The 27819-nt window shown below is 37.4% G+C and overlaps 1 protein-coding gene across 20 annotated transcripts in view; it reads right to left on the minus strand.

The window, feature by feature from the left end:
• The window catches only part of LOC127066402 (disintegrin and metalloproteinase domain-containing protein 11), a 53808-nt gene that overhangs the window by 2008 nt on the left and 23981 nt on the right, over nucleotides 1–27819 (minus strand). For 2 of the 20 annotated variants that reach the window (XM_051000106.1, XM_051000124.1), the window contains exons 3-24: nucleotides 24604–24654; nucleotides 21861–22009; nucleotides 21591–21647; nucleotides 21409–21488; nucleotides 21206–21275; nucleotides 20927–21073; nucleotides 19616–19819; nucleotides 18907–18981; nucleotides 18574–18746; nucleotides 18286–18455; nucleotides 17977–18140; nucleotides 17566–17733; nucleotides 15912–16216; nucleotides 15129–15393; nucleotides 14585–14680; nucleotides 14233–14395; nucleotides 9531–9669; nucleotides 7003–7155; nucleotides 5890–5961; nucleotides 3916–4064; nucleotides 2738–3173; nucleotides 1094–1297 (exon numbers count right to left, since the gene is read on the minus strand). In XM_051000106.1, coding sequence (XP_050856063.1) covers nucleotides 1094–1297; nucleotides 2738–3173; nucleotides 3916–4064; nucleotides 5890–5961; nucleotides 7003–7155; nucleotides 9531–9669; nucleotides 14233–14395; nucleotides 14585–14680; nucleotides 15129–15393; nucleotides 15912–16216; nucleotides 17566–17733; nucleotides 17977–18140; nucleotides 18286–18455; nucleotides 18574–18746; nucleotides 18907–18981; nucleotides 19616–19819; nucleotides 20927–21073; nucleotides 21206–21275; nucleotides 21409–21488; nucleotides 21591–21647; nucleotides 21861–22009; nucleotides 24604–24654 — 3490 coding nt within the window. Of the gene's footprint in view, nucleotides 1030–1093; nucleotides 1298–2737; nucleotides 3174–3915; nucleotides 4065–5889; nucleotides 5962–7002; nucleotides 7156–9530; nucleotides 9670–11569; nucleotides 11673–14232; nucleotides 14396–14584; nucleotides 14681–15128; nucleotides 15394–15911; nucleotides 16217–17565; nucleotides 17734–17976; nucleotides 18141–18285; nucleotides 18456–18573; nucleotides 18747–18906; nucleotides 18982–19615; nucleotides 19820–20926; nucleotides 21074–21205; nucleotides 21276–21408; nucleotides 21489–21590; nucleotides 21648–21860; nucleotides 22010–24603; nucleotides 24655–27819 lie in introns of all 20 variants that reach the window. The other 18 variants (XM_051000123.1, XM_051000126.1, XM_051000121.1 and 15 more) reach the window with 17 other exon arrangements.

The raw sequence follows: 27819 nt of genomic DNA on the forward strand, positions 1-27819 counted from the left end.
AATAGCTGCGCAAATGTTAATTTAGTTCATATTATTCTCTACACATTCACAGCGGATCACAGAAGCAACTGAAATATATAGAGTATATAGCATGCGAAAGTTGGTGTGTTAGTCTGACACTTTAGTTCCTGCTTCAATTCTCTCTCGCTTCGTATGAAAAATTAACGGAAAGTTGTTGTCGGAAAGCTGCTAATTAATTTTCGACGAACGAATTACCCCCGTTTGTACATTCAAAGCTACATAGTTTGGAGAATGCATAAACTCGTAGTATCTGTTGTAAAGTTTTCTTTTTTTTTTTTCCACCGGGCAAGGACTATGCCGAGTCTATTTATACTTCGATTTTTGGATATATGATCCTTGCTGCTTCGATCATTATTCATTTCGCGATCTTGGATATCGAAATATTACCTTTCAACGAATCGGGTGGCTCGCAAGGAGCAGCGTCCAAATGTTTTCAGGAATTCTACGTGTAAGACCAACATTTTCATTTATTATCAATGGATATTTATATAGGGTATTGAAATTCGATTGTCGTTAGTGTGTTATTTGTTTTCTTTTATCGTTATATTTAATTGCATTTACGCGTTCGCAGTGTTCGCGTGGTGTAGCCGGGAAGTACAATCATTCATATGGCTTTTATTGTAGACACATATTCAATTTTGTGATAGATTTTTAAGGGCTATTTGTATATTATTCTTAATAATCGTTTGTCCATGCACCGATCCTTATCTGAATGCACGTTAAAACGTGATATTTGGAATTAGGACTCGCGATAACTATCGTACGATAGGAATTTTTATGGGAATTATGATGAAGGGATCACAGAGAGTAGGGAACATAGTAGATATGCATATATATATATGTGTGTGTATATATGTGTGTATATATATATACATATCTAGAGAAAGAAAGACAGAGAGAGAAAGAGAGAAAGAGAGAGAGAAAGAGAGAGAGAGAGAGAGAGATATCTTTCCAACTGAACACGTCGAGGTTTCCAATGATCGATTAAACTACTCTGCGAATATTTCACTAAAAAAAGAAAGCCCGTTTTGTATGTTTTTTTTTTTTTTCGTACTGTAAGTGTCTGCGATACCTTTCACTATCGGGCGTTTCACCCCTAGTATTCGAGCCTCTGTCGGGATCGGCAGTTTCATAGATACCCTCCTCCTCGTGCATTTGATGAGTGTGTTGACGAGTGTGCTGATGAGTACCGTAAGGACTTCGAGACGATGGCTGACAATATCTACCGTAGACGAGTCTAGGGTCATCGTCTCGGCCGCGGCTACACCTTCTGCTTCTACGTAGGAAATCCAATAAGTAATCTTCATAATGTGTGAACTATACCACGTTCTTACCTAACCGTAATAATATACCGTTTGTTTCGTTCAAACGAAAGAAGAGGAATTGTTTGTTTTGGGGTTGGGACGGGGAAAGGGCAGGGAATCGCGAGATTTCTTTTCTTTTCTTTTCTTTTCTTTTTTTTTAAAGGTATAAACAGACTCTGCATATTTGACGTTTTCTTTCACGACACAAAATAAAGCCGATTATCTTTATTCTCAGGATTACGTCTGGTTATTCATGTTGCCTAAAAATGTATTAAGCATAGTAAGATAGAAGAAGGAAAAGAAACGGGCAAGAACGTACGAAGCGGTGACGTAAGTGAGTTATGCCAGCGTGTGGTGGGTCATTATACGTGTAAATAAATTAAATCGAACGTAAAGTCATTCATTCTGCGATGATTATTTTTAGTAAAGAGATTTTTTTCTTTCTTCTTTTTTTTTCTCGATCGAATCACAAGACGAACACGGTTCTAACGATCGATTTCGCGAGTATACTTCTGACGTAAAATTAGTAGAAGAAGTCTCTAACTCCCACACATGTGCAGTCACTAACATTAAAGTTTGGCCAAGTAAGCTGAAAGAACTTGAAAGACACCAAAATATTTGAGAAGATTAACAGGCTTTCGCAAAAGTACAACGCGTCTAACGATATCTATCTCGGATGTCGTCTCATGGAAACCCGGAAATGGCTACGTTCGAGAACGAAGATGGTTAAACTTTACCTTTCAAAAATAAATCTTTCTATTTTCGATAATCGATAAAGGTCTGCAGTTCTTTCAAATCCTTCCGTAACTTTAACCATCCTCGTCTCTTTGTTCTGTACACAAAATATCCCATACGAAGAGAAAATTCTGTATAGTACTGCGATTCCATTTAGCATTCAAAGACTATAAAGATAAATAAGAAGGAAGAAACAGAAAAGACGATGGAAAAATAATTGGTGTGATGCGATTAGACTTTCTCGAACGTTAAATATTATTATAGGGGGGAAAAAATCGAGGGAATATATTCGCGGAAAAGGTAGCAGAGCGATAAATTGTTATATATATATATATATATATATATATATATATATATATATTTCGATTCAATGAAGAAGGAAATAGGAACTACCTTTTCAGAGAAATTCCCACACGATTGATCGTCTCTGAGTTAGAAGCAACGTTATGATCATCACACGTAGAGAAAAAGAGATACGAAAGAAGCAAAAGTATATATATATACATATATATATACACACATATATATACATATATATATAGTGTGTGTGTGTGTGTATGTGTATATACATAGATATGTATATATGTATGTAGATATATATATCTATATCTATATACACGTAAGACGAGTCAAAGCGTTGGCGGCAAAGCGCGCGCGAAAATCGCGCGAGCCCTTACCCTTGAGAGGATTCGCTACAGACAGAAGAGTCGAGTCTGTAATGACGATCCCCTTCGCTCTCAGACATTCTAATCTCTTCGGAGCCGCTCGGGCTCATATGTCGAACCGAATGACGTTCCAGCTGCTTGATGATATCCTCGAGAGTACGTATGCGTATCGTACCGCATGGTTGTAACCCTACGTCCACATCCTCGTCGTCCTGATTATCCATGTTGTCCATGTGATCGTGTTCGTCCGTATCCTTGCAATAAGAATCGGGATAGCAGTCGACCAATGATTTACGGATTGCCTCGTTGTCAAGAAGGTTACCACTTCCCGATGGAGCCTCCGATGGATCGCGACGGATACCAGCGTTTCTCAATACTTCGATTATATTCTCGTGATAGCCGTTCAATTGATTCAACGTACGTTCAACTTCGGAGATGCCGCCTCTACCTATTGACAAACAAACAAACAAGGGACGTAGAGTTTAGCGTACGACGAGAAAAAGATATTTATGAGGCTATCGAGTCGTTCATAGAGAGTCGACATGAGTAATTCGATACACGGCACGATATGTTTCGAAGTTAAACGCGATCGATTTTGTGCCCGTCTAATCGGCTTCTCTTCTATTATTTTCTCTTTTCTTCTTCCCTCTAAACTTCCCTTAACTTTTTTTATCTTCTTCCTATTTGCACGAGTGATTATTTAATAAAGTCGTTGTAAGACTTTGAATTTATGTAAATTACGTGAAATATCAAAGTGATGAAAGAATATCAAATCGACGAACTCTTTTTCACGAATTCAATAAAAAACGCTCGGCTTTTGATACTTAATCAGCGTCGAAGAGTTAATTGCACACGTCTAGATACGTTGAACGTTGATTAATGTAGCTTATGTTATATCTTTTTTACTCCATCTTTTTTGCAGGATAATTATTTCTACTCGATTCTTTTCTACCTCTTCTTATCATATTTTCTTATTGTGTTATACTTTATTATTCTATTAAGTATGAGCATATTTTATTTTTGTTCTTAATAATTAAACGCTACGTCGAGAGCGTACGCTACGAATCGAGCACAGAATCGTTAACGTTTCGTTCGAACATGTTTACCGTTCGAAATTCTCACGCCAGCCCTCCATGTTAGCGTGAGTCATCTGCCCACGTTGTTTTTACAACTATCAGGCATTACAATACCATAACCACCGTGTTTCTTTAAAATTCCCTTCTCAGGCAACTTTGTCAGATTGTTTGGTGAGACATCAATGAAAGAGACAACCTCCTCTGCCCCCGTACCTCCTTCCTCCTCGTTTACGTCGCGCCTCTTCATCTGCGGTTTGTGCTCTCTGAAAATATTCGAACATAATGCATTAGGATATGCATTAAGGGTTCCTTCGGTCGGTGAAGTCGATTTGATATACGTAGAACGTAGAGAAATAAAGATAGAGATAGAAAGAGCTTAACGAATTAACGAAGCTTATCGTCAACTTAACACCCAGGGGCATTCGTAAATGGGTCGTGAATGGGTCGACGAATACTTTCTGCTGACGATAAGAAGGAGAAGAACTTTATGAAGCTCGCCGTATAGTCAGCAAAACGTGCGTGTGTCTATATCCTCATCGATTCGACCGACTAGCACACTTACGTTTTGGCTTTCAGATAGCAGCAGCTGTTGCGGACGTTCTTGCTCGGTTTAACGCGAGAATCTATTTCGATCCCATTAGAATTTTCGAATGACCTTCTGATGTTAAGCCAGGTTAGAAATTTGATGGACTTTGATCGTTGTACCGTTTGATCATGGCAATGTGTATTTCCGATAATGCGTGCATTCTAACTCCATGAACTGTTTGCGTATCAAGACGTCATGGTATCTCGATATCAATGTCAAACACTCGCGTGACTGATGTGGTCTACGTATGTATATGTCTCGCGTTTTCTTTCCCAAGGATACAACGTTTATCTTGATTAATGATTACGCGATTACTGTGCGTATTTATTAATAGTATAATAGAGACAGGAATGTGCAAGAATGGCCAGACAAAATTGATATGCTTAGATACGTTTTACATATAATATACGTCATGCTGATTTCCGTGAACTACGTAGAGTAAGATCGAATCTTTGCACGAATAATGATTGTTGTATGAACCGCTAATGGAAACGAAACACGGGACTCGCAGCTCTGCATTCGTTTGTAACGATCCATGCAAATTGAACATATAGATGCTAGATTGATGATAGATTGGACCAGATGAAAGGTGGTTCTAAGCATGCAATGCGACAAGTATGTACCAACGTTCTACTATAATGTAGTTTGCTTTTGCCGGTATATCTATACGCGTGTGTACAGGTGTGTCTGTCTGTCCGTCCGTCCGTGTTTGTGCCTGTGTCACGCGTCTGTGATATTTGACGATTGTTTTGTTACAAATTAACGTAGAAAACGATAGAGAGTTCGGATCAGATGTATCGTCACGTTTTCTAACACCGTAGCGATAATATTTTTGTTATTCTGCTATAGGCAAATTTTTAAGTTACACTCATATATATATATATATATATATATATATATATATATAATTCTTCTTTCGTTTCTAAACAAATACTTTTCTATGATATATCCACGTTAAACATTTAACGTTTTAAGAACGATGAAAGTTACTATCGTCTTGTACGCGATGTATACAATAATATTTATGTATCTTACGGGGGTTTGATCGCTTTTGTTTAATCAACCGATGAAAAATTGATTAAAGTTTTTCTATCGTATCGGAACGTATTTTTCCCGTGCAGGTATATTAAAAAACGGTGCTTCATTCGACAAACAGACCAGACGATGGTCGATCTATAGAGAACAAGATCAATAGGGGGATGTAACGGTTGCTGTGTTAAGCGTATAAGCAAACAGAATGAAAAACATTTTGCAATGCCTCGAGATACAGATTGATATGTTCTTTTTCGACTAAATTAAAAGCGTTCCTTTTCTTTTTCTTTTCTTTTCTTTTCTTTTCTTTTTTTTTCGTTTCAACAAAAGTTCCCGCGAACGACGATAGGAGATTAATCGCAATCTGGTCTGCTTCGTCGGCACGGTGTGGAGAAAAAAATGGATATAATCTTCGTTTCGTGGACAGGCTAAAGTGACATGACACGAGCGGCGAGACACACGAGACTTACTTGAGTCTTGGCCCGTCTGCAGCGGCGACGTTATTCGGGGGCCGAAACAGCACGCGCTGGGGCTCGCCGCGGCTAGAAATATACTAATATAGGGCATGCCGCGCAAATATATCCCCTATTTTTTTTTCTTCTTCTTCTTCTTTTTCTTCTTACATATCGAATCTTTTTTTCTTTTTCTTTTTCTTTCATACATACGTATCTCTTTCTTTTTCTTTTTTTTTTTCTTTTAATGACGCGTGCCCCTATCGGGGATGATGACAAAAACAGAGCGTAGTATCGATCAAATGATTCGTACTCTTTTTTTTTTTATTTTTTCGTTTTCTCTCTTACTTCTCATTTTCGAAGCTCTAATTATACCGTGTTCTACTTTTTTTTTGATAATTGTTTACTATTACGATGACAAACGTTAAACGATCGAAGCATGTAAGTATATCGAAGCATGTGGAGTCAACGTCGAGGTATTATCGCGAAAGCATATCTAAAAACTAAGTTGTAAATTATTAACGGGCGTTGTATATGCACATTTTTTCGGCCCCAGACGTAAAAGGGGGTTTCGAAAATGGCTGTGTCCATGATCGGTCATTGGATATGAAAAATAAATACGCAACGGTATAAACCCTTTCTCTTTTTTTTTTCTTTCTCTTTTTCAGCCTTTTATTTTTTTTTATCTTTTTTTTTTTCAATTACTTCTATGTTAAAAGCGGTTTATCAACGTTCGATGGTATGCACTATCGTTTTAAGTGATTTCAATATAGATCTACTGATATATGTCTATACGATGACGTGTACAGTGAGAAAGGACGGATGAGAGGGATATTTCGTACTCTTTGTTGAAATATCAGTTAATGCTACGTCTATTCGTCTTTTTCTTTCTTTTTTCTTTTCTTTTTTTTTTTTTTTTCTTTGAGCTCATTCGTCGAATCTACCATACGTTACGTTACGTTACGTGTGTACGTATGCATTGGTATATAAGTACGTACGCATTTAACGTCGAAAAGCAGTGATATCGTACGATACAAAAGAGAAGTATTTTTCTCTTTTTATTTTGTATTCGAAGATACGAAAGAATTGCACGATTCGATCTACGGGTAAGCAACGAAAGGATCGTCGTACCTGTACTGAGGCATTCTCTCAAAGGCGAGGATCTTGTTCACTCTGTCGAGTACCGCTTCTTCTGGGTGATGGTTGCTCGAAACCCCGGTGTAGCTTTTCTGTGGTGGCTTCTTCGAGTACGGTTGATCATACTTCTGGATGGTGCTCTTTCTTCTGCGACAAATTGATCGATTACAAGTGTGCCAAGAGAGTCGCGAATTGAACGTATACGAGAAAAAATCGTTAAGAGAAAGCTGCATGCAAGGCTACAAGGGAGGAGATGAAACGTCGTTTTCGCGCTCGTTTGCATAGCGTCATCGTTTTTTTTTTCATTTTCTATTTTTTCTTTTTCTTTTTTTTCTTTTTTTTCCTTCTTTCTTTTCGTTTTTTTTTGTATTCTTTTTTCTGTTTTCTTTTTTTCTTTTCTTTTCATTCGAGGCATATCAGGAAGGCATCATCATCTACACGTGGCCCACTCGCCAAACATCTTCGAATTTTTGTCTGTTAGATCGATCAAGTTTTATCGCCACAAAGCTCAATGTCGTCGTACGTTTTTACGCTTCGATGGCTTAGAAAATTGGCCAAAAATTTGGAGGGGTCTTGCGTCAATTAAAATAACGGACTAATCGATAAAATGGATCTATGGAAATGACTATAATGAGAATTTGTATTATTTTCGTACACGAGATCGAGGAAGCGAAATAATGAAAGAAAATAAAGTCGTATTCAACGTATATACATGGTTATATAAATATATAAAACGCAATTCTGATCTAATTGGGATATAGCTGATATCGTCGTTCCTCGTGACATTACACTTTCAACGATCAAAGGTACCTAATCCTATGTAGGTCGAGGAGTTTGGAATCCTACGAGATCTAGAAAACTAAAGTGGTATCGAAAACGAGATTGGAATTTTGTATGACGACTTGTATGAGTCTGCTCATCGTGAACGAAGGCGCACATGATGCCGATGATGATCCTTGAAAGTATTTCGTCGGTGAATTGTGCGTGATAATTCATATCTCTAAGCTCGTTGCTAAATTTCGATTTATCGACATGAAACGACACGAACTAATTCGGGGCTACTGTAAACGACTATAAAAAATTCACGAGCCTCTCTTACATGCAATAGAACAAAAACAAACAACCAGTCAATTGGTACAAACGCAGTTGGCCTTATAGCCTCGCGTTATGCGATCGCCCTCCACTGCAGTAACCCCATTAACCAAATAGCGAAAATCAAACGATAATGTAAAGAGACAAAATACATTGAGATTTTAGAGTAAAGCTTTGAATGATTTACACTTTGCAAGAGTGTGATTCTTGTTTATTTCACTTCTTTTATTTTTATTTTATTTCTTTGTTACGTGTTTCTTTTTGAAATTGCTTTTGGCGATAGAACTTGGCGGCGAAAGATCGATGATATTTGATTTGACGACTAAATATCGATATATTTCGTTCAGATAAACTTGACGTACGAAACGATTTCTAACATTTCATCGTTTTAAAGAATCACACATCCACGCGGTGTTTACCTTTAACCGATATCACGAATGATAAAATGAAAATTTTAATCGAAATATATTCATCATAACCGTTCGATAAATTTTTTTTACCTTGGGTACACATGTTTTATTATCGAAAACTATATCCGACAAATCTATCCAAAGGATATCGGTTAATGGCTATTGGTTAGCAAAGCTTTAATTTACTTGCAAAACCGATATACATACGTACAAATAGAGATATATTATTTCAAGCGAAAGAATTCGCGATATATTATTGCGCAAATCATTTTTAGTTTTTTGTTTCTTTTTTATCTTTTTTCACAATCAATATGATCGCGATACGTGCTTTATGATCGTTATAATGATCGGAATTCGTTCGAATCACGAGATAAGAGAACAGTGACAGATACTGCGCTTCGGTTTGATTCCGATTGAGTTCGATGATATCTATGTATCAGCTGATCAAACGTGCGAATAAAAGGTCCATCAAAAATTACGTTCGAATTTAGTTTACTTTCTCGAACATTATAACGACTGTCTTTAAATACCGTAAAATGGGAAAAGTATTATTTTCGTTCTCGATGACTCTTCCTATTGACGATTACAGAAATTATTACGCGTTCTTTCAAATATATATGCAGCAACAAACCTATTTACGTATACACATATAATATAAACATTTCTGACAGAGAGAGAGATATAGAAAGAAATAGATATAGAGAGAAAAAGAAAAAATGGGGGTAGGAAGAAAAAGACGTAAGAACAATAAGCAAGATTAGGTAAAAGAAAATGATCAATTCTATATCACTCAGTACGTGTATATACGCGTAGTGTACGCATATATATACGTACCATGTAGTGTATATATATATATATACTTATATATATATATATTATATTATATATATAAATATATATATACTTGTTGTTAAAAATAAAAAGAGAGAAAGATAGATAGATAGATAGATAGAGAGAGAGAGAGAGAGAGAGAGAGAGAGGCATACAAAAAGTTCTACGTGTATGTATCTGCACACTAACCTGAGACAGAGGGAGAAGTTTTTATGTACTACGACTGACCTGTAGCAGAGAGCCATCAGAGCAAATACTATGAAAACACCCCCTACCACCGACATGAGCATACCAACTAAAAATACAGTGTTAGAGCCGTGGTAGTTCTCTGTGACGATTCGTTAATTAAATTATCATTATAGTTCATGGTCGTTTTTATTTCATTTCATTTTATTTTTGTAATTTTTTTTGTATTTTTTTTTTTTCATTCATTATCGTCACAGGCACGTCACGTTATTGTTTTCATCGTCATCATCGTCGTCGTATCACGAGGATGATTGAGAGAAGATCGAGAGAAGATACCCATCGTTTACGTAGTGCGGTATGTGGGTGGTTTTTGGTATCCGAGCGTCCCACAGCATGCAGACAGACAGAGATGGCAGTGACAGACAGAAACAGACAAGAAACAGAGAAGCCAGTATCAGCACATATACATATACATATACATATTTTTGAATTTTCTTTATCTTTTTTTTTCGGTTGTTTTCTAAATAATCTTTTCTTTTTCTTTCTGTTTTTTTTTCTTTTCTTTACTCTTTTACTGTGTTTTTTAATTACGATACACATCATCGGAAATAATGTTAATACAATATTTTACATTTCAATTAATATTCACAACGCGTTAAAGACCAGCGGTGTGGACCGTCGAAAGACTTAAAACAAGACTTAAAACAAACTAACTTTTTTGCTTCTTTTGGCTCTTTCATATATTTTTTTATTGTTTTCTATTTTCTTTTTTCGTTTTTTTATTTAATATTCGTTTGGCAGAGCCGCTACGCTCAATAGCGGTTAGCTTAGATCTACGTTAAGATATTTTCGTTAATAACGCGTTGCGTTAGACCGACGATAGGAATTCGTTCGAGAGAAAAAAAGGAAAAGATTGATCGTTTATATTACAATAAATTTGAGAGATATTTCAATAATTGGATAATTAAATAGTATTCGAGTTTTCATTTCCACGCGACATATCTGTTCGTCGAGGAAATAGCAAACAGATTTTTCCATTAATTTTCTCCCTCTTTCGTTCTTTTTTCTTTCGACAAATCATTTTCGCCGACGTTTCGATTGACTAAATTCAGCTTCTTTCATGCTTTTATAGGGCATACAAGCAGCTGGCACATTGGCGTTACAATAGTGTTAGTCTAGATATCGCACTCTAAGGGACGGCGAGATCGCGTATTTCAATTGATCGAATGTTAAGTGAAAAATCGTGAGTGAGAACGTTAGATTCGTGATTTTCCATGAAGGTGTTGAAAATCGATGTATCGTGCAAGGAGAGAAAAAGAAGTAGAAAGTAGAAGTAGAAAAACAAGTAGTAGTAATAGAAGTAGAGAGGATGGACTTGCAAAATACGATTGGAGAGAAGAGAGAGAAAGAGAGAGAGAGAGAGAGAGAGAGAGAGAGAGAGAGAGAGAGAGAGAGAAAGAGACAGAGAGATAGATAGATAGATAGATAGATAGATAGATAGATAGATAGATAGATAGATAGATAGATAGATAAATAGATAGAGAGAGAGAGAGAGACGATATTCTTGACAAATTTCATTTCGACCTCGAATCTGATTGTCCTATCGCGTCCACCATCCCTCGTTGCGCGACAGCCGTTAGTTTGTTAATGGAAGAAAATATCCTTGCTCGTGCAGCATAGTAATGATTATGATTAATTTAACGCACTATGCCGCGCGCACATACAGAGCATACCACCGAAGAGATATTAGTTTTTTAAAAATGACATACATATCAATATCAATATCAATATCAATATTAATATAATTTATATTAATATATTTTATATTTATGTATATATATGTATGTATATAAGTGAACACCGATTAAATTAGGCTAAGATGAATCAATATTATGAGAGCATAATAATTGACGGCCGCGTGCGATGCCTCCTCATCATCCAGCTAGGCACGAATTACTTGACGACGACAGGCGTTGGATCGAACCCACTCAGCTGAAGCTTGGCTCAGTGGGCTCTCACTTGGAAGTAATTTGCTACTGTACCTGTAGCAAACAGCCATTAGTGCAAAAGAAATGAAGACGCCCTTCACCACACCCACCAGGATTAATACCATTGACGTGGTACTAAGATTCTTGTTCATTCCTCCTGAAACGACCAATTATTTTGTATCCTAAAGGTGTTTGAGCAGATCGCTCTCTTGTTTCGATACGGTAAAAGATCGATCGATTTTGAACCTATATCGGATAGATTCCATGTGTTACGTCGGACAAGAATGCTATCGTATCTTCCGGCATTTCGACTTCATGTTATATTAAATACTTTCGACGAGAGCCACCCGATATAGTTCTATTACGCATTCCTTCAAACGATACACGTCTTTTCATAAATCTAATATAAGAGTTTTTCTTTTCTTTTTTTCTTTTCTTTTTTTTTATTCCTTTTTTTTTTTTCTAACTCGAACGAATATAATGCTGTCGGATAATGATATCGATTAACTATTGTTTATCATCATGATTTCACGTAACTATTATCACCGATCGCTTTTATTCGAATATTAATTATTGATATGCAAGATTTTAATTTAGATTTTAATCAATTTTCGATATCGATGATTATTCTCAATCTCGGAGAGAAAATATATACTCGATATGATGTAACTTTCGACAAAGTACTCTCTCTTTACTTTCAACGATATATCATATATTATCATTTAAAATATCTATATTTTCTTCATACGCATATTATTCATATCCAACAGCGTATACTCGATATTATCGTATATCGATTCGACGATAACTGAAAAACTAGACCCGTGTAAATTTAATTCTCTTTGGTTTTCCCTTTTTGTTTGTTTTTCTGTTTTTCTTTTTTTTTTTTTTTTATTGAATAACACGTTTGATTAGTAGGAAGATCAAGTTTTCACCAAAAAAAAACTTTGGCACTTTGAATGGGTGAAATCTCTGCGAACTTACAATTGCTTGAGATAGTGGATATCGTATTTCGAGAGGACATATCGAGATTAGATAAAAATAAATTGGAAAATAGATCGTTGGTAAAAAGATGCACTTTAGGAAATGAATTAATTCTCTTTTTTCGGTTTTTCTTCATTAATTTTTTTCTTTTCTTTTCTTTTTGCTTTTATCCATGGAAAACCATCAACGATCTATTTCCAGCCGATGATTTCTGAACGTCCGTACGGTCTTTGAGGGGTATCTCATCGTAGCAGTGAAAAGAACGGTCTCCTTCTTGATAAGGATCATGGTCGAAGATCTCATTAAAGTTATAGGCAAGGGCATGCACCTGTAATGCGATCGTTTCTTTCTCTCGAAAAGGTTTGCGAGGGTTCAGAAAGAGAAAGGGGAAACGAAAGAGGGGAAAAATTGGGAGGGAATCGGGAGAGCGATTCGTGAGTCGAAAGTGGAAAGTGTAATCGAGTAAGCTTATCGCTTCGGTATGTACACGTAGGTATCCATCTATGTATATATGTACCTATATATTTATATGTATATAATATATATACACACATATATATATACACACAGACACAGACACAGACACAAAAAACGCATCGAACTTTATGTGCACAGCTGATGGTATGACCCTAAATAACCAGGCGGTTCTACTACCGGGTATTCGTGCGAGAAAAGGAACGAGTTTTCGTCTTATCGCGAATTAAAGAGATTTCAAAACGATCATAGAATATTCTCCTCGTTATGTGATTTCGAGGTACAGTAGAATGCCGCTTATCGGAAACCGGATTCCTGCGCGTAAAACGCTTTTCTCAAATACGCGATCAGCCTTGAAAGGAGGCTCGGATGGGTAATCGGATATACTTGATTGAATGTAGTTTTATCACTTTATAAAGACCACGTACCATTTGAGAGGAAGTTCTTATTAAAATCTCCCTGAGGGATTTCTCGACCAACTCGAATGTTATTATACGACATACCGGTGTATAGATATTTTTTTAATTTATTTTTTACTTTTTCTTTTTTTCTTCTTTTTTTTCTTTGGGGGAGTCGACGACCAAATGAGAGATTCTCGTTAATTAAAGTACGTATAATAATTATTTATGTTAGAAAGGTATAAAGATCTTCATCGTTTTTAGGTTTCGAGTTTGAAGTATAGAAGGTCAAAGTTGATTTTGGACGATCGGCAAATGAGAGTATCCTTGATGATACATTAACAAAGTACTCATATCGATGTTTCGAATTAATTTCATTTCCTTGAAACTTCAAAGTAAAATGTGTTTCATTAAACGTATATCTACCATACCACGATCTCTCTACGCACGCGTATCGAGATAAGAATACGAAAAGATAGAATCTCTGAGATGAAATTCTTGCAAAGTATATTAATGTATATTGATCACGTTTTCTTTTCTCTCTTTTTTATTTATTTACTATTTTTTATTATCTATTAAATTCTACTTCCATACTCTTTATATTTCAGCAACCTATAAATACCTTTCAATGAGAGACCGAGACATTCGACGATGCAAACTTTATTTTTGTAAATTGACTTAACTTGTCGAATATCGAAAAGTTTCATAGTACCATTCAAACGTCTACCTTCTTGGTTAAAGTTTAGCGCGATATTTGAAAAAGTTCGTCGACTGCATCGTGCTTCGAGCTTATAAATATCTTCGTTAGACGAGTGAAACTTTAATTAGTTACGGGAAAATGATTTGCGGAATATCTCTTACCGTAGGGGGTCTCTTTCTTCCCCATATTAGGAGTTGAGCTACCTTCATCCGATGGTTCGGTTGTGGGAGCTGCTGGTACTATAGTTGGAATGTCCTGCTGTATGGAACAGTCCGTTCCACTCCAGCCAGGGTTACAATAGCACTTATTGGTATTTGTGCATACCTGTAGGCGACAGAGATAAAACGTTTTCTGCATAACTTTTCTAAAAACGTGACCTTATCGAGGAGCGTTCGTTGTTTAAAGGGATTCGACTCTTAACAACGTTAAACGTTAGTTAGGTATATAAAAGTTTTCACGAAGTTATATGAACGAAGCGACAAATTAAAAAGTATAAGATCGAAGGAAACTTACGCCATTTCCTGAGCATTCGTTGTTATTGTGATTACTGGGACATTTATCTTGATTTATGTGTAGGAAAAGGCTCGTACAAGTTTGATTTACGCAGATCTAGAATCATAGACGAAGGAGATAGCAAAGAGATTATCTCGTTGAAGAGCAATAATCATTGTTTCATCGATTACGCATTATAATCTACAGTAGAAACTTTACCAAGTATTTTAATGGAAGTATTTTAAAGGAAATATTTTAAAGGAAGTATTTAAAAACTAGCTTCGAATAGACCTGTAAGCGCTGTTTTTATTTCACGAAGAATTTCGAAATTGAAGATAAACAAGGTTTTGTTTGCTCGCGTTGTTATCGGCTCGTTCTTCGCCAAGTTCAAACATTTTGCATAAATCGATTTATGGTATCGTTCAATTAATCGTACCGTACTCTTCATTCCACCGACAGACAAAACGGTCTGCCTGGCAAGCTTTCAGAACGTTTCGTTAGGTCGATCGATTAGATTATTTCTTATAGAGGGTTTCCAATAATGTGATATAAAAAAATATCTCACCAGATTATCACCGCAAGACGTGCCGTCACGAACCAATCCCCAACTTGGCATTTCGGAACCTTCTACCTTCCCAGTCGTCGATCTAAGTAAGAGGAAAACGTTATTCATCGAATTTTTGATCTCGTCAATCTTTCTCAATACATACTTGCACTCGTATTCCTGACCCTTCATCGTTATAATCGTAACAGAATAAAGTTGATCCATTCCGTCGATAACAGGTTGCTTGTAGCCTTGTTGACATTGAAGGGATCCGCAACGAACGTTACTAGAAAAATCAATTTTATCCTAGCTCGCAGAATACTATCGATCGTGTCTGTTATTAATGCGTATGAAGAATGTGAAATAATGAACGAGAGAAAAGTAAAAACGAATGTTACGAAAACATTTACGATCAACGTTCATTCCGAAAAATATAAAAAGTCATTTGTTTGTTTGTTGTTCCCTATTTTTCTTTCCTTTTTTATCTTTTTTTTCCTTTCTTTTTTTTCGCTACGTACACCCTCGTGCTTTCACGTGTGCTGGGTAAAAAACAATCAGGGAAGAGGGAGAGGGATAGATATAGATAGAGAGACAGAAAAAGAGAGAGAGAGAGAGAGAGAAAGAGGAGGAAAAAGGAGGGCTGTAACGTATTCGTTGAAAAATCGAATGACCTGCACACAGTGACGTCATGCAAGCCTGGCCATTCAGAACTACCGACGTACAGCGTTCGGGTTAAATCTTTTTTGTTCCTCGGCCTTGCATTGTTTCGATTTGCCAACGAACCGCGTGGAGCCGGATACTCACTCCGACTCGCATTTGACGAAATGACCGGAAGCGTCGGTGCCGCAATGGCCGTTGATGGAACCCTTCGAGTTGAACTGTTCGAAGCATTGCTTGTCAGCTGCGATACCGCTGTAGCCCCAAACCTGCTCGCATTGAAGATTCAAAGCCGGGCAGACACCGTTGAAGCAGTAACCAGCGTTATTCGAGCATGGATTCCCGTTTTTCTTATAAACATCCGCTGGACATTGACCTGTTTCTCCGGAACAAACTTCCGGAAGATCGCACTCGTTCGTTGATTCGCGGCAAATGACGCCGCGTGCACGTAACTGTTGTTTTATGGTATTGTTTGTTGTATTGTTGTCGTTATTGTTTGTTGTTGTTGTTGTTGTTGTTGTGGTGGTGGTGGTGGTGGTGGTGGTGGTGGTGGTGGTGATGGTGGTGGTTGTTGCAGGGATGAAAGAAGAAAAATACAAAGCGTATGAACGAACAAGAGAATAGTACTTGAAGTACGTGAGTAATGAATCACACGAGCATTTTTACTTGGTTTTCTTTTCCCTTTTCTTTTTTCTTTTTTTTTTCTTTAATTTCTTCTATAAATGCTAAAGAAATTTAACGTTTTCAAAGTCTACCGATTCGTAACGATTCGTCCCTGTACATAAGTATTCCGCGGACGGTATTAAAAAATTGATTGCAGAAGAGGTCGAAGATAGGGACGACAAACGATTTCATTTTGAACCATTCTGCAAGAATACTTTTTCAGTGAGCTTCCAATCCAGGTCAGTGATTTAACGACAATGTTCGATAAATCCGTAATGATGATGGTCGATCACCATTCTCGATAAAGGTTGTCCTGTTCACCGGGAACAGGGTCACTCGTAAGGTCTCGAGGAAGATCGGTGATCATCGACATCGACGAGTTAGCTCGCTAGAACGTTACAGAAGAGACCTACTGACCGAGTATATGAAGGGTCACAGCTATAGCTGCCTCTTAACACGTACTGGTGTACGCTGTCGCTTGACTATGTTCCATATTCTGCATCTACAATGTACTACTCCTCGTCCTATGGGCGTGTTGGTACGCGTTGTCAGCCCATAGGGGGTGTGTTAAAAGGCGATGCTAGCAGGGATGTCGATGACGCATAGTATATCTATTTCAGTATATTCGGTTTAACTGACCAAAGTTCGTCTGGTCTCGACGTGTTACTTCCGATAAGATAAAACCTTTCGATTTGTTTAATTTACATTTACTTGATAATTATATACTCGATAAAAGTTTTCATAATGATTGGGCTATAACGTTATCTTTAACGCGATCGATTCGAGGATATTGTTAAATTTTCATTTTCTTCCTTATTTCCGGCTAAAGTTCATTGAATGTCTAAGATCGATTAACTGAACGTAATTTCCTTTTAGGGTGGTAAACTTTGAGGGAAGAATGACCTTTCCGAACGCACGATACACGATCACTTAATCGTTAGGAAGCTCGAATTTCGGTTAGATTTTCTGGGTTAATCTCGACTACCACGCACGAGAGTGGATAAGTGGTCTTGTAAGGTATATGTACCAGACGGTAGAACATTCCCGTGTCTATGCTAGTGGTAAGAATGTCAGTGACGCTTAATAAAGCCGAACAGAAACTCGGAGCTCGTAGATTCAGATCTGTTTATCGTTATACCTTGCAATTGTTACAACAAGGTCCGGAAGCGCATTCGGCCTCCGATGTGAGTTTACAGGTGATCGGATCGCAGCAAGGATCGAGTTCGTGACATTCCTCGAGTGTACCGCAGTCGCATTGTTCCCCGTCGTCTATTACCCTGTTTCCGCATGTTCTCCTGACCTCTAACTGTGAATTGACGAAGAAAAAGTTTGTACAAATGAAGTATAAATGAGGGGGAGAGAGAGATAGAGGTAAAAAGAGAGAAAGAGAGAGAGAGAGAGAGAGTGAATGGAATGAGTGGGTAAGAGGGGGAGAGAGAGAGAGAGAGAGAGAGAGAGTGAATGGAGCGAATAAGAGAGAGAGAGAGAGAGAGAGAAAGACTTAAGATCATCGAGAGATCGAAGTACTCGGCCCACTTGACACGCTTACCTCGTTTGGTTTATTAAAAAGGCAAATGCCGGCGCCGCTTTTTAAAGTTTCTATGTAATCTTTTTTACTACATTCGGAAAACTTGTAGGGTTGAACGTTTTGCAAGCCGACGATGGATTGTGCCATGATACATCCGTGCCAATCGTAGCAGCTGCACTCGTTTCCTGCAAGCGTTATCGAGAGATCGATCTGACTTTGTTCTTTAAATAACTCAGGAGGATTTGTTCATTGTTCTCGATGCTTTTGGCCCCGTTCTTCGTAAGATCAAAACCGGTAGATTTAAAAAGAGAAAGAACAAGAATCACTTACGTCCATCGTCATGGTGCATGCCAATGTTATGACCTATCATGTGAGCCATCGTACCAGCTAAAAGATGGGGTTCGTAAGTATTTAAATCGACGCTGATTCCTATGGATTTTTGGCTGCACACAGTTTGCGGTACAGCCACCCCTGATTCTCCACCTGAGAAAGTCTCACCCCTGTTAACAAAACAAAACAAAACAAAAAAAAAAAAAAGAAAAGTAAAACGATAAAGCTTCTTATCTTTCTTCTAACCTTCTATTTTTCTCATTTATCGTCGGTGTGTGTCAGACTCACGTAAGCAATTGGGTGGTGTCCTGAGCAACATTGTATACCCTCCGAAACATATAATCACTAAACTTTAGCAAAGCTTCACCAATATCCATATCTTTATTGATTTCCGCTTGGTTACCACCTTGCCAGGTTTCGATGTATACGACGGAGACTCTAGTGTTTAATGTACGGAAATACTGAAACGTTTGAAAGAGAAGATATTTTTTTTCTCCTTTTCTTTTTCCTCTCCTTTTTTCTTTTTTCTTATTTTTTTTTCTCTCTAATAATTTTCATTGTATCCGATGTAAAAAGAAATCTTGTTAAGTTTTTAAGCAATAACGAATTGTATCTGCTTACCAAATCCGCGATATTTGCAACTTGGATGGCATCGTGAACAACCTCGGCTCTGGTGCTACCGTTTCTTTTGTCAAACTAAATATTAACAAAGTGCACATTGGTAACATCATATTGGCGAAAATAGTAAGAATTTGATAATATATGATTTGAAATATCTCGATGATCCCGAGGGTCCTCGATCTAAGCAGAGATCTAGAAAGAATTTTGCAATATCTTTGAAAATAGAAAACGATTCGGCGAAAATAGTATCTTTTCTTTTTTCTTTTTTTCTTTTTATCGATTTTACAACGATCTACGTCGATATCTGTTGGTAGAGAAAAGAAGGGGCCCGTTAACAGAATCAAATTGAAGGATCATTCGCGACACGGTTACTACGTAGAATTCAGATAGATATTGAGTGATTCAATAGTATCGTTCGAATATCCGAGAATCTATCTTGTTTAGAACGAGGAGGATACTTTTTCCTCGATAAGACGAGTAGATCATCGAGCGTATATTAAATTCGAGAGAGAAGATCGAAACATCGAAATTCCAGAATGTTATTTTGCAAAAAGATAAATATTCTTTTCTTTTCTATATATATATATATTTATATTAGTATACATATATATATATAATTTTTGTAAGAAACAATGAAATTTAGTTTTTCGAAGTTTCTATCTCGAGGTAGGGTAAAGGAAGTGCATTACCACGAGTAAAGTGGATATACCATAGCCTTATCGATAATGATGGCAGTTTCGATGTATTTGGTTGCTTCACGGACGTCTCTCTTGTACCGATCGGAAGTGCTTTCCGATAGCCACAAAACATGCTTCTGCCGACGGTTCTTCGTACGCCACTCAAGATTTCCCAAGTTAGCGCAGCCTTTGTCCGCTTTTGTTCGAGCTTCAAATATAACGTGAGGATGTTTCTGCTAAAAGAGAGGTGACTGCATATAGTTAGCATTCACGACTGGTCTCGAATGTGCACTCCCAATCGGGGAGGAGTTCAACGTTCTTGTTGCTATAAGAGTTTGGTGGATAGATGGATAGAATAGGTAGTAGTGATGTTGCTATGGTGGTGGTGGTGGTGGCAGGGTGGTGAGACGATTATGGTTCGTACGAACGGGAGTTTCGACCGCAAGCTGCGTGGCCATTCACGAGAGTACAACGATAAGCCGAGCACGTAATCGTATTACGCTTTCCGTCACCATCGGTTGCTTTTGATCCAGTGAACGTAATATTGCTGATAACAAGAGGGCTCGTGAAGAAGGTTTATGAACACGTAAACCATTTTTCTCGTCGCTTTAAATCTTTCCTATCTATCCATGTTTATGATTTTGTCCTTCTTTTCTTCTTTTTTTCGTTTTTATTTTTCTTGTTTTTTATTTTAGAAAAAGAGAAATAGAGAATGAGAGAGAGAGAGAGAGAGAGAGAGAGAGAGAGAGAGAGGGAGAGAGAGAGGGAGAGGGAATTAAAAATCAACAACACCTCTGATAATCGATAGCTCGAGATAAAAAGAAACAGACAAAACTTGATACGTTTCCTAAAAATGTCTAGGATAAAAAAAGGAAAATCTATTGGATAAAGTTCAATATTCTCTTTTATCTATTTCGAAAGATAAGTAAAGGGATACATGGGAGAATTATAGGAGGGTCACAGAATGTTACTCGTTCGCTAGTCGCCTTAACCGAATGCTTCTATGCTTCGTTTTGTGCTAACGAAACTGGATCGCGGGTGTTTACGTCGGCTAAGCCCACTACGCGTTTGGTATATGTATGTATGTATGTATGTATGTATGTATGTACGTGTATATATATATGTGTGTAAGTATAGGTTGTATAGAGAAAGAGGAGATCGTGCAAACACTTCCGTCGAATGGGCAGGATAGAGAGCTCACATGACACGCTCGCTTTTGTGGGAATAGCTAATGCGTTAAGTTGACATTCGCCTGTTTCCGATATGATCAACAAAAATATTTTCTCGTCTTATTAAGAGATTCGTATCAGAATCAAAGTTCGTTATAAGGGAATGAAACTGACCGACAGATCACCGCCGTAGAACGGATGAATGACAAAAGTCTCGTTGCCTAAATGTATGACACCACTGACACCGTTACACGTGTGAAAAGCGGCGGTAGCTCCTGGATAATCTCTGACGGTGCCATGATAATAACAATGTTCTATCTCCTGTACAAAGGAAACGATTATTCTTGTTAGACATTCTAAATCACTCCAATCAAATGTTACATCATGCTTCGTAATGTATATCCATGTATAGCTACATAATACCGGTGATATTAATGATCGATTAAACGTTACCTGTTTAGAACTTTGTTCCGCACCGTTGACTAAAAAGTCTTTTTGTATAAGATTCGGAGCTAAAAGTTGCCTGTAACAGTGACGTTATACTTCGTTTAATTTCAAACGCATGGTATATGTACGTACACGTATTTGTTCACCTAATTGTTTTTTCCTTTCTTTCAATTTTTTTCTTTTGGAATAACCAAGAGCATATAACTTACGTATTTAATTCTAAATCTAGGCGAAATTTATGATTAAAGGCCTTGATCAGGAGAGACGTCCGGTGAAAGTGCCTTCCTATCTGAAGTTCAAAAGTAATATACACGGTTAACATCGCACTTTAAACGATTTAACGCGAGATAGTTTAAGTAATTTACGAGGGTATTAATCCGCGCAAACTTACTCTTAATCTGCCTCTAGAGTTTTGATATCCTCCCTCCCCGTATCCTCTTTGAGGAAACTGAAATAACGAAAAGCGCGATAAGCCGTAGCTCGGACGATAGGTCGATGTTTGCGAAGATAGTTACTTGTTAATCTCTCTGGTTTTTTTTCTCTTTTTTTTTTCCTTCCTCGTTTCTTTATTATTCTTTTTTTTTCAACGCACGATAAAAATACACGAAAAAATAGAAGGAGTGTTGGGAAAGCCTCATAAAAATCGCGACAAAGTGATTACCTTAGAAACGCCGACTTCTCTCGTGGATATCCCCATTTTCTCGTGATGCCGTAACTGTACTGGATAGATGATCTGATAGTAATTGGCGCCGATATTTCGTACTAGCTCTTGGTTTTGTCGATACTCTCGCAGTAATCGTTCGACCTCACCTGAAATCAATTTCTCCGTTCAATTGTAAGTTCTCCAATTTGCTTCGAGTACCTCCGATCTCATCTTCGCATTTAATGGACTTTGGTGCGATTCGTGAGAGGGAGACAGAGAATCGAATCGTGTTATCTTAAAGATATTATCAATAAAGTTAGACTTTAGTCTTTTCACTAAAGATATTTATATTTGATTGATTTTAATAATCACCCAAGGGTGATCGATAAATTTATTATGCATTGATATTTCTTTCACGTTTCTTACTAGTTCCTTGGCTCTCTTTCTCTCGGAAACGTGACGCATAACAAGAATGCTCTTCGTATCATCTTCGATTAATCGTAGCTTTGCGATATTCTCTAATTAAGACGACGGCATTGTATTAAGTTCGCCTCGACCGTAGTAAACTGTTGCTGTGAGAGACGAATGAGTTCGGATTATCAGTCAAGGGTGCACTTAAAATATGTAGTGTCTGGTTTACCCTCTTATCGTCTTTCCGGGCTTACTCGATGTATCCCAACCCATTCAAAATGAAGTACAGGGATAATGTACTTGTTATATGTCTGCACGAAACAGAGAAAGAGAGATAGCACGCGCGTGTGTGTGTCTCCGTATGTGTAAGAGAGAAAGAGAAAGAGAGAGAGAGAGAGAGAGAGAGAGAGAGAGAGAGAGAGAGAGAGAGAGAGGAGCGCATCGACCAACTTATCGAAATATAAAGCGTTTCTCTATGTTGATGGGTCAAACTAATTACTATCGCACTTTGAAGCTTGCCCTTACACAAATATTTCAATCTGTCCTTGTCTCGTTCCTTTCGACCTTACGTCGGTCTCATCGTAATCGATCACAATTTATAAAGGGAATTTACACCGTTGATATGTTATAATAATTCATTGAAAATTATCGACCGTTCCTTTGCGATTACTTGAAAATTTTCTTTGAGAATACATCGTTGTCGAGTTAATTATCACGCTTAATTATCTCAGATTATGCGTTTCAGAAGATTCCAGGAACTTTCTCATAAAAAGTTTTAATAAAGCATAAGCTCTTCCTTGCTCGTTATTGAGATTACATGCATACATAGTTGGAACAAATTCAAGAGTATTCACATCAGATTATTAGTTTTTTTTTTTTGCAAAAAAAGAAATGAAAAGAAATGAAAAGAAATCTTGGAAGCTCTCCCGATAGGAAGATAGTGGACAATTTCTAGAACAAAGCACCGTTTCATTTGTTGTTCGTTTAATAACGATGATGTTTAGATAGAAAGGCTGAACTCGTTAAGAACGTCGATAATATGGACATTTGGAATAATTATTTGCGGATGAATATATTCGTATAGTATTACGGTCAACCGAAATCATTGGAACAAAGTCATAAGTATATAATGACTTCGTATTTTAATAGAAACTTCTCGTGAATTTAATTTTCTCTCGTTCTTCAGGAGGGCAAGTCAAACGAACGGTGTTACGATATTACTAACAGATTAATTTATCCCCTCTCTCATCGTTCGCCTCAATACTCCCCGAACAGCCCGCGGCAGTTATTATTGTTAGTTCTGCGAAGGCGTTACGAGTACTCAGACCAAATTGCAATTAATTCAGGAAACATGGCAGGTTATTACATTTTGCTTCACGTGCATTACACGTAACACGTTTAAGATGGAACACCGTATACCGAAGGCTTTCTCACTCACTCACTCACTCTCTCTCTCTCGCGCTCTCTCTTACTTTCTTTCTCGTTCTCTCCATAACGTAACACCCCATTACTTCGTTTTCTACTTCGCTTAGGATTGTTAACAAGGTATAATTTAATCGGTTCGTTGGAAAAGCTATTAATTATACCAATGTGTGCTATATACAGAAATGAAATTAGTTGAGATTTTTTGAGAATGCCTAAACCTTTTTAAGGACATAATATTTCGAGCTAAAATTACGTAAGATCGTTTATTTTTTCTTTCTTTCTTTTTTTTTCTTTTTTTTTAATGCTTCACGTATTTATGCAAGATTTGAAAAATAAGAAGAAAGGCTCATAGAATTAAATGTCCGATAGAACGACTCTTACATCCCTAGCCAATTTTCTACGATAGTGTATTGCTCTCGTCTAAAATTTAATCCAATTTAAGTTTCGTATTTCCGTCCAATCACCAGTGTTGACTTAACAATAAGCTGTAACCAAGCTTCGAGGCGTAGATGTTCCATCGTATCAAGTTTCCAGCTAGAATGGCGCAATGCGGTCCTTTCCACCTTCTTACCGTGTATTTATTTACAGATCTGCACGATAGTCGAAAAGTGTTATTCCGTTGAATCGTTCATCGAACTTAGGAACGATGACATTAATTAAACACATAACTCGAGGATATCGTGGTTTCAAGTTACACACGTTGAACTCGATTTCAAAGTATCTACAGGTCGTTTCGTTCTTGATTGTCCGATTGAAAAAAAAAGAAGAGGAATAAAACGAAAAAAAAAGAAGAAAGAAGAATCAATATATATCAATATAAATATATATCGGAGGTGTCATGTGAAATTTAGATACACGATATAAAATTCGATTCTTTCGTTCGATCAAAGTTAGAATAAATTGAATTGAATCGTGTTTGACTTACCAGGTTGGGTTTCTTCGTTCCAATAGGAATCATCTAACGTGTAATCGGTGTCTGAAACGAAAAAAAAGAGAACAATAAATTTCTACTCAACTATAACATCATAATAATAAATTTTCTTTTAACACGTATGGATCGTTTCATTTTTCGCAGTGTATCGAAATATGATATAAATAGGTAGGAGTGAAGATAATCGGAAAATTTGACAGATCGGATCGTCTCGTCGGACAATCAGCTGACACGATCGAACGTTCGGAGCAATCAGGCGATCTAAATCGTGACGAGAGTCTCAATCTAAACACCACACGGTATTCCCTTCTTTTTCCCAAGGACCCTTCTTTTACGCACCCTCGTGTCTCGGCGCGTCCACCAATCAGCAATAGTCACGGTTCACCGACTTTTCGAATATAGGCGTTGCCCGACGAATTCTTACCCAAAAAGTAAATCTTTCGCAAGGTCTGCACAATTTACTCGAAAAAATAAAAGGGTAACGGGGGAATAATCCAGTTATTATTTCTTTTACATTTTTCTGCGATAATTTTTTCTTTTCTTTTTCTTTTTTTTTTTGTTAACTCGAACAATATTATCTCTCATATCTTTTCGTTATTCGTTCAGAATTTACTGTTTTATTTTACACGGTACAGAATCAATTCCGATTCCCAGAAAGGGAGAAATATTATCTTGTCGGCGTACGTCATTTTTCATGAAAAGTTTGATTTCCGATCTGTTGCATCGTGAAGTTGGATTATTTGACGAACACGACGTAACGGGTGTAACAATGAGAGCAAACTCGGCGGGGATTATCCGGTACAGAATTTGGCGCAGCTGCGGGCCGATATGTACGTTTATCGAAGGATGCAGGTTCGGCCCTTTCGTGCGAACACATGTGTATGAATTCACGAAACGTGTGAGAGGGAGGGGGAGGAAGAGAGAGAGAGAGAGAGAGAGAGAGAGAGAGACGGCGAAGGTACGGAGACCTGGACGTCGAAACTTTTTCTTGAAGTTTCATTACAGCAAACGAACTTTTTCATCTCCATACTGGTCGGTGCTTTCCCAAAATTCATAAAATGGACGTCGTGCGGATAAAAAGATGCGGTTTCCACTGGCCTACTTCTTCCCCGTAGCACATACGAAAAATAAGCCGAGGCTGAGGGAGCCTCGAGTGGATGATAGTCAATGACGGTAGGAGGTACTTCTGTGAGATGGCCAGATTTTAGCTTTACATACATATATGCAACCGAGGGAGTCCGCGTGCTCGGGAGAAAAGCACTACTCCCTCGAGTCAACGATAGTACGCGTACTTAGCGTTTTCGACTTCTTTAAAGTCCCGTATTATTGTTCCAACGGCGACGTGCATCGCGACGACCGTTTACTCGTTTTCAAAGAAAATCAAAAAAAGAAAAGAAAAAGAAAAGGGTAAAAGAAAAGGGTAAAAGAGGAAAAACAAAGGAAACAAAATAGTTCGGTTGATCGCGATAACTACGATAATGGTTCCCCGTGGGAATTGGATTTTTCCATTGGGAAAAATTGTCCCGACGAACGATTCGACTAAATTTTAATATCGTCAATATCGCATAATAGCTTGATGCGGTAACACGAAGGAAATGTAGGCCGTGCGTTTAACGGCAATTGCGGTAATAAAATTTTCCCTTAAATTCGATGTTACAGTATTCTGCCATACCATCATTGATATATTCGATAATGGCCGTATTTACGATCGTCACGAAATTCATTCGAGATTGATCGATCGTTTAAACGTGCTATAACGTTATCACATTTTTTAACGAAAAAGAATAATAGCCGAGTTTATCTTTTTTTTTCTTCTTGTTTTTTTTTTCTTTTTTCTTTTTATTATTTCTCGTTATCGTATCGAAAGCGAGACAAGACTTAAATCATTATCCCACGAAAATCCTGCGTAAGCGCTCGCACTCGTAATATCTTTTCTTCTTTTTTTTCTTTTTTTTTTTTTTTACCCATATTGCTTTCCATTTCACGAGCTTTTCGTTGAACGGCTTTCCGAAGCGGAAAATCTATCCTAACCGTAAGATAACTGTTCCCATATATTTTGCTTATTCGAAAGCTTTGAATATTCGTTGTGCTTTAAGCTCGGAATTTTTGATCGAATTTTTGTAAAATGGAAAAGAAAGCGATAGATGATATATAGATATGTAATTTCAAGAGAACGATAACACATAGAACTCTGATGGGAAATTAGTCTGTATAGAGATCCGGCTGAGTAAACTGTTGAAATAATGGAGGTAGATGGAAACGGTAGAGTATCGAAATAACGAAGATCCGGATTTAGGACCGAATTATGAGATTAGCTTCCGATCTAATTGATTTTACGAAATACGTTATTGGAATGGCAACGGGATGATATGATAAACAATATTAAAGAAAAATATTAACGAAACTAAAATGACGTTGTTAAATAGAACGTGTATAAACTAGATCGACATTTTCATTGGACTCGTCCAACCATAAAACGTCTTAATTCGTTTCTCATAGCAACTGTATAACAAAAATAGAAGTAGTATAATTTATTTTAATGTTCTCGACACGTCGATTCGCTGCCATCGAATAACGAGAGAGAAAGAGAGAGAGAGATAGAGATGGAGATGGAGAGAGAGAGAGAGAGAGAGAGAGAGAGAGAGAGAGAGAGAGAGAGAGAGAAAGAGATGATCAATACTAACGAGGTTTATTACGTATGACTTGCACACGTCCACGCTCGATTTTCGGTGAATCCAATTTTTGACAAGGTCGTTGAATTTTGACTGCCTTTAATAGGGGTAAAATACCGAGCCGGTGTCCGATATAAATCTTTCAGCTTGGCCTATATTATTTGGTATTCCTGTCGAGCTACCGTCCGGGTCGGTAAACCGTCCGGACAGAAAAAATAGAGAGCCATAAAGAGATAGAGAATCCAGATTGGATAGATGGATAGATAAATACGGGAAATGGTTAAGGATGGATCGAGACGGTAGGTCAAATCGGTAAGGGTGACCTATAAGCCGAAAGAAAGAGAGCGGAAAACTCGAGAATCGCAGGAAAGAAAAACGTCGAACGTTCTACGTAAAATTATTTAACGCGTCATCCGTAGGAAATTGCAGTTTTATCGGTAATTGGAACGCTGCCAGGCATTGTGTTTAATTTTCTTTTCTCTCTCTCTCTCTCTCTCTCTCTCTCTTGCTCCATCTCTCTTTCACTTTTATATAAATA

Source organism: Vespula vulgaris, chromosome 9 (genome assembly GCF_905475345.1).
Source record: "Vespula vulgaris chromosome 9, iyVesVulg1.1, whole genome shotgun sequence".
Taxonomy (NCBI): Eukaryota; Metazoa; Arthropoda; class Insecta; order Hymenoptera; family Vespidae; genus Vespula; species Vespula vulgaris.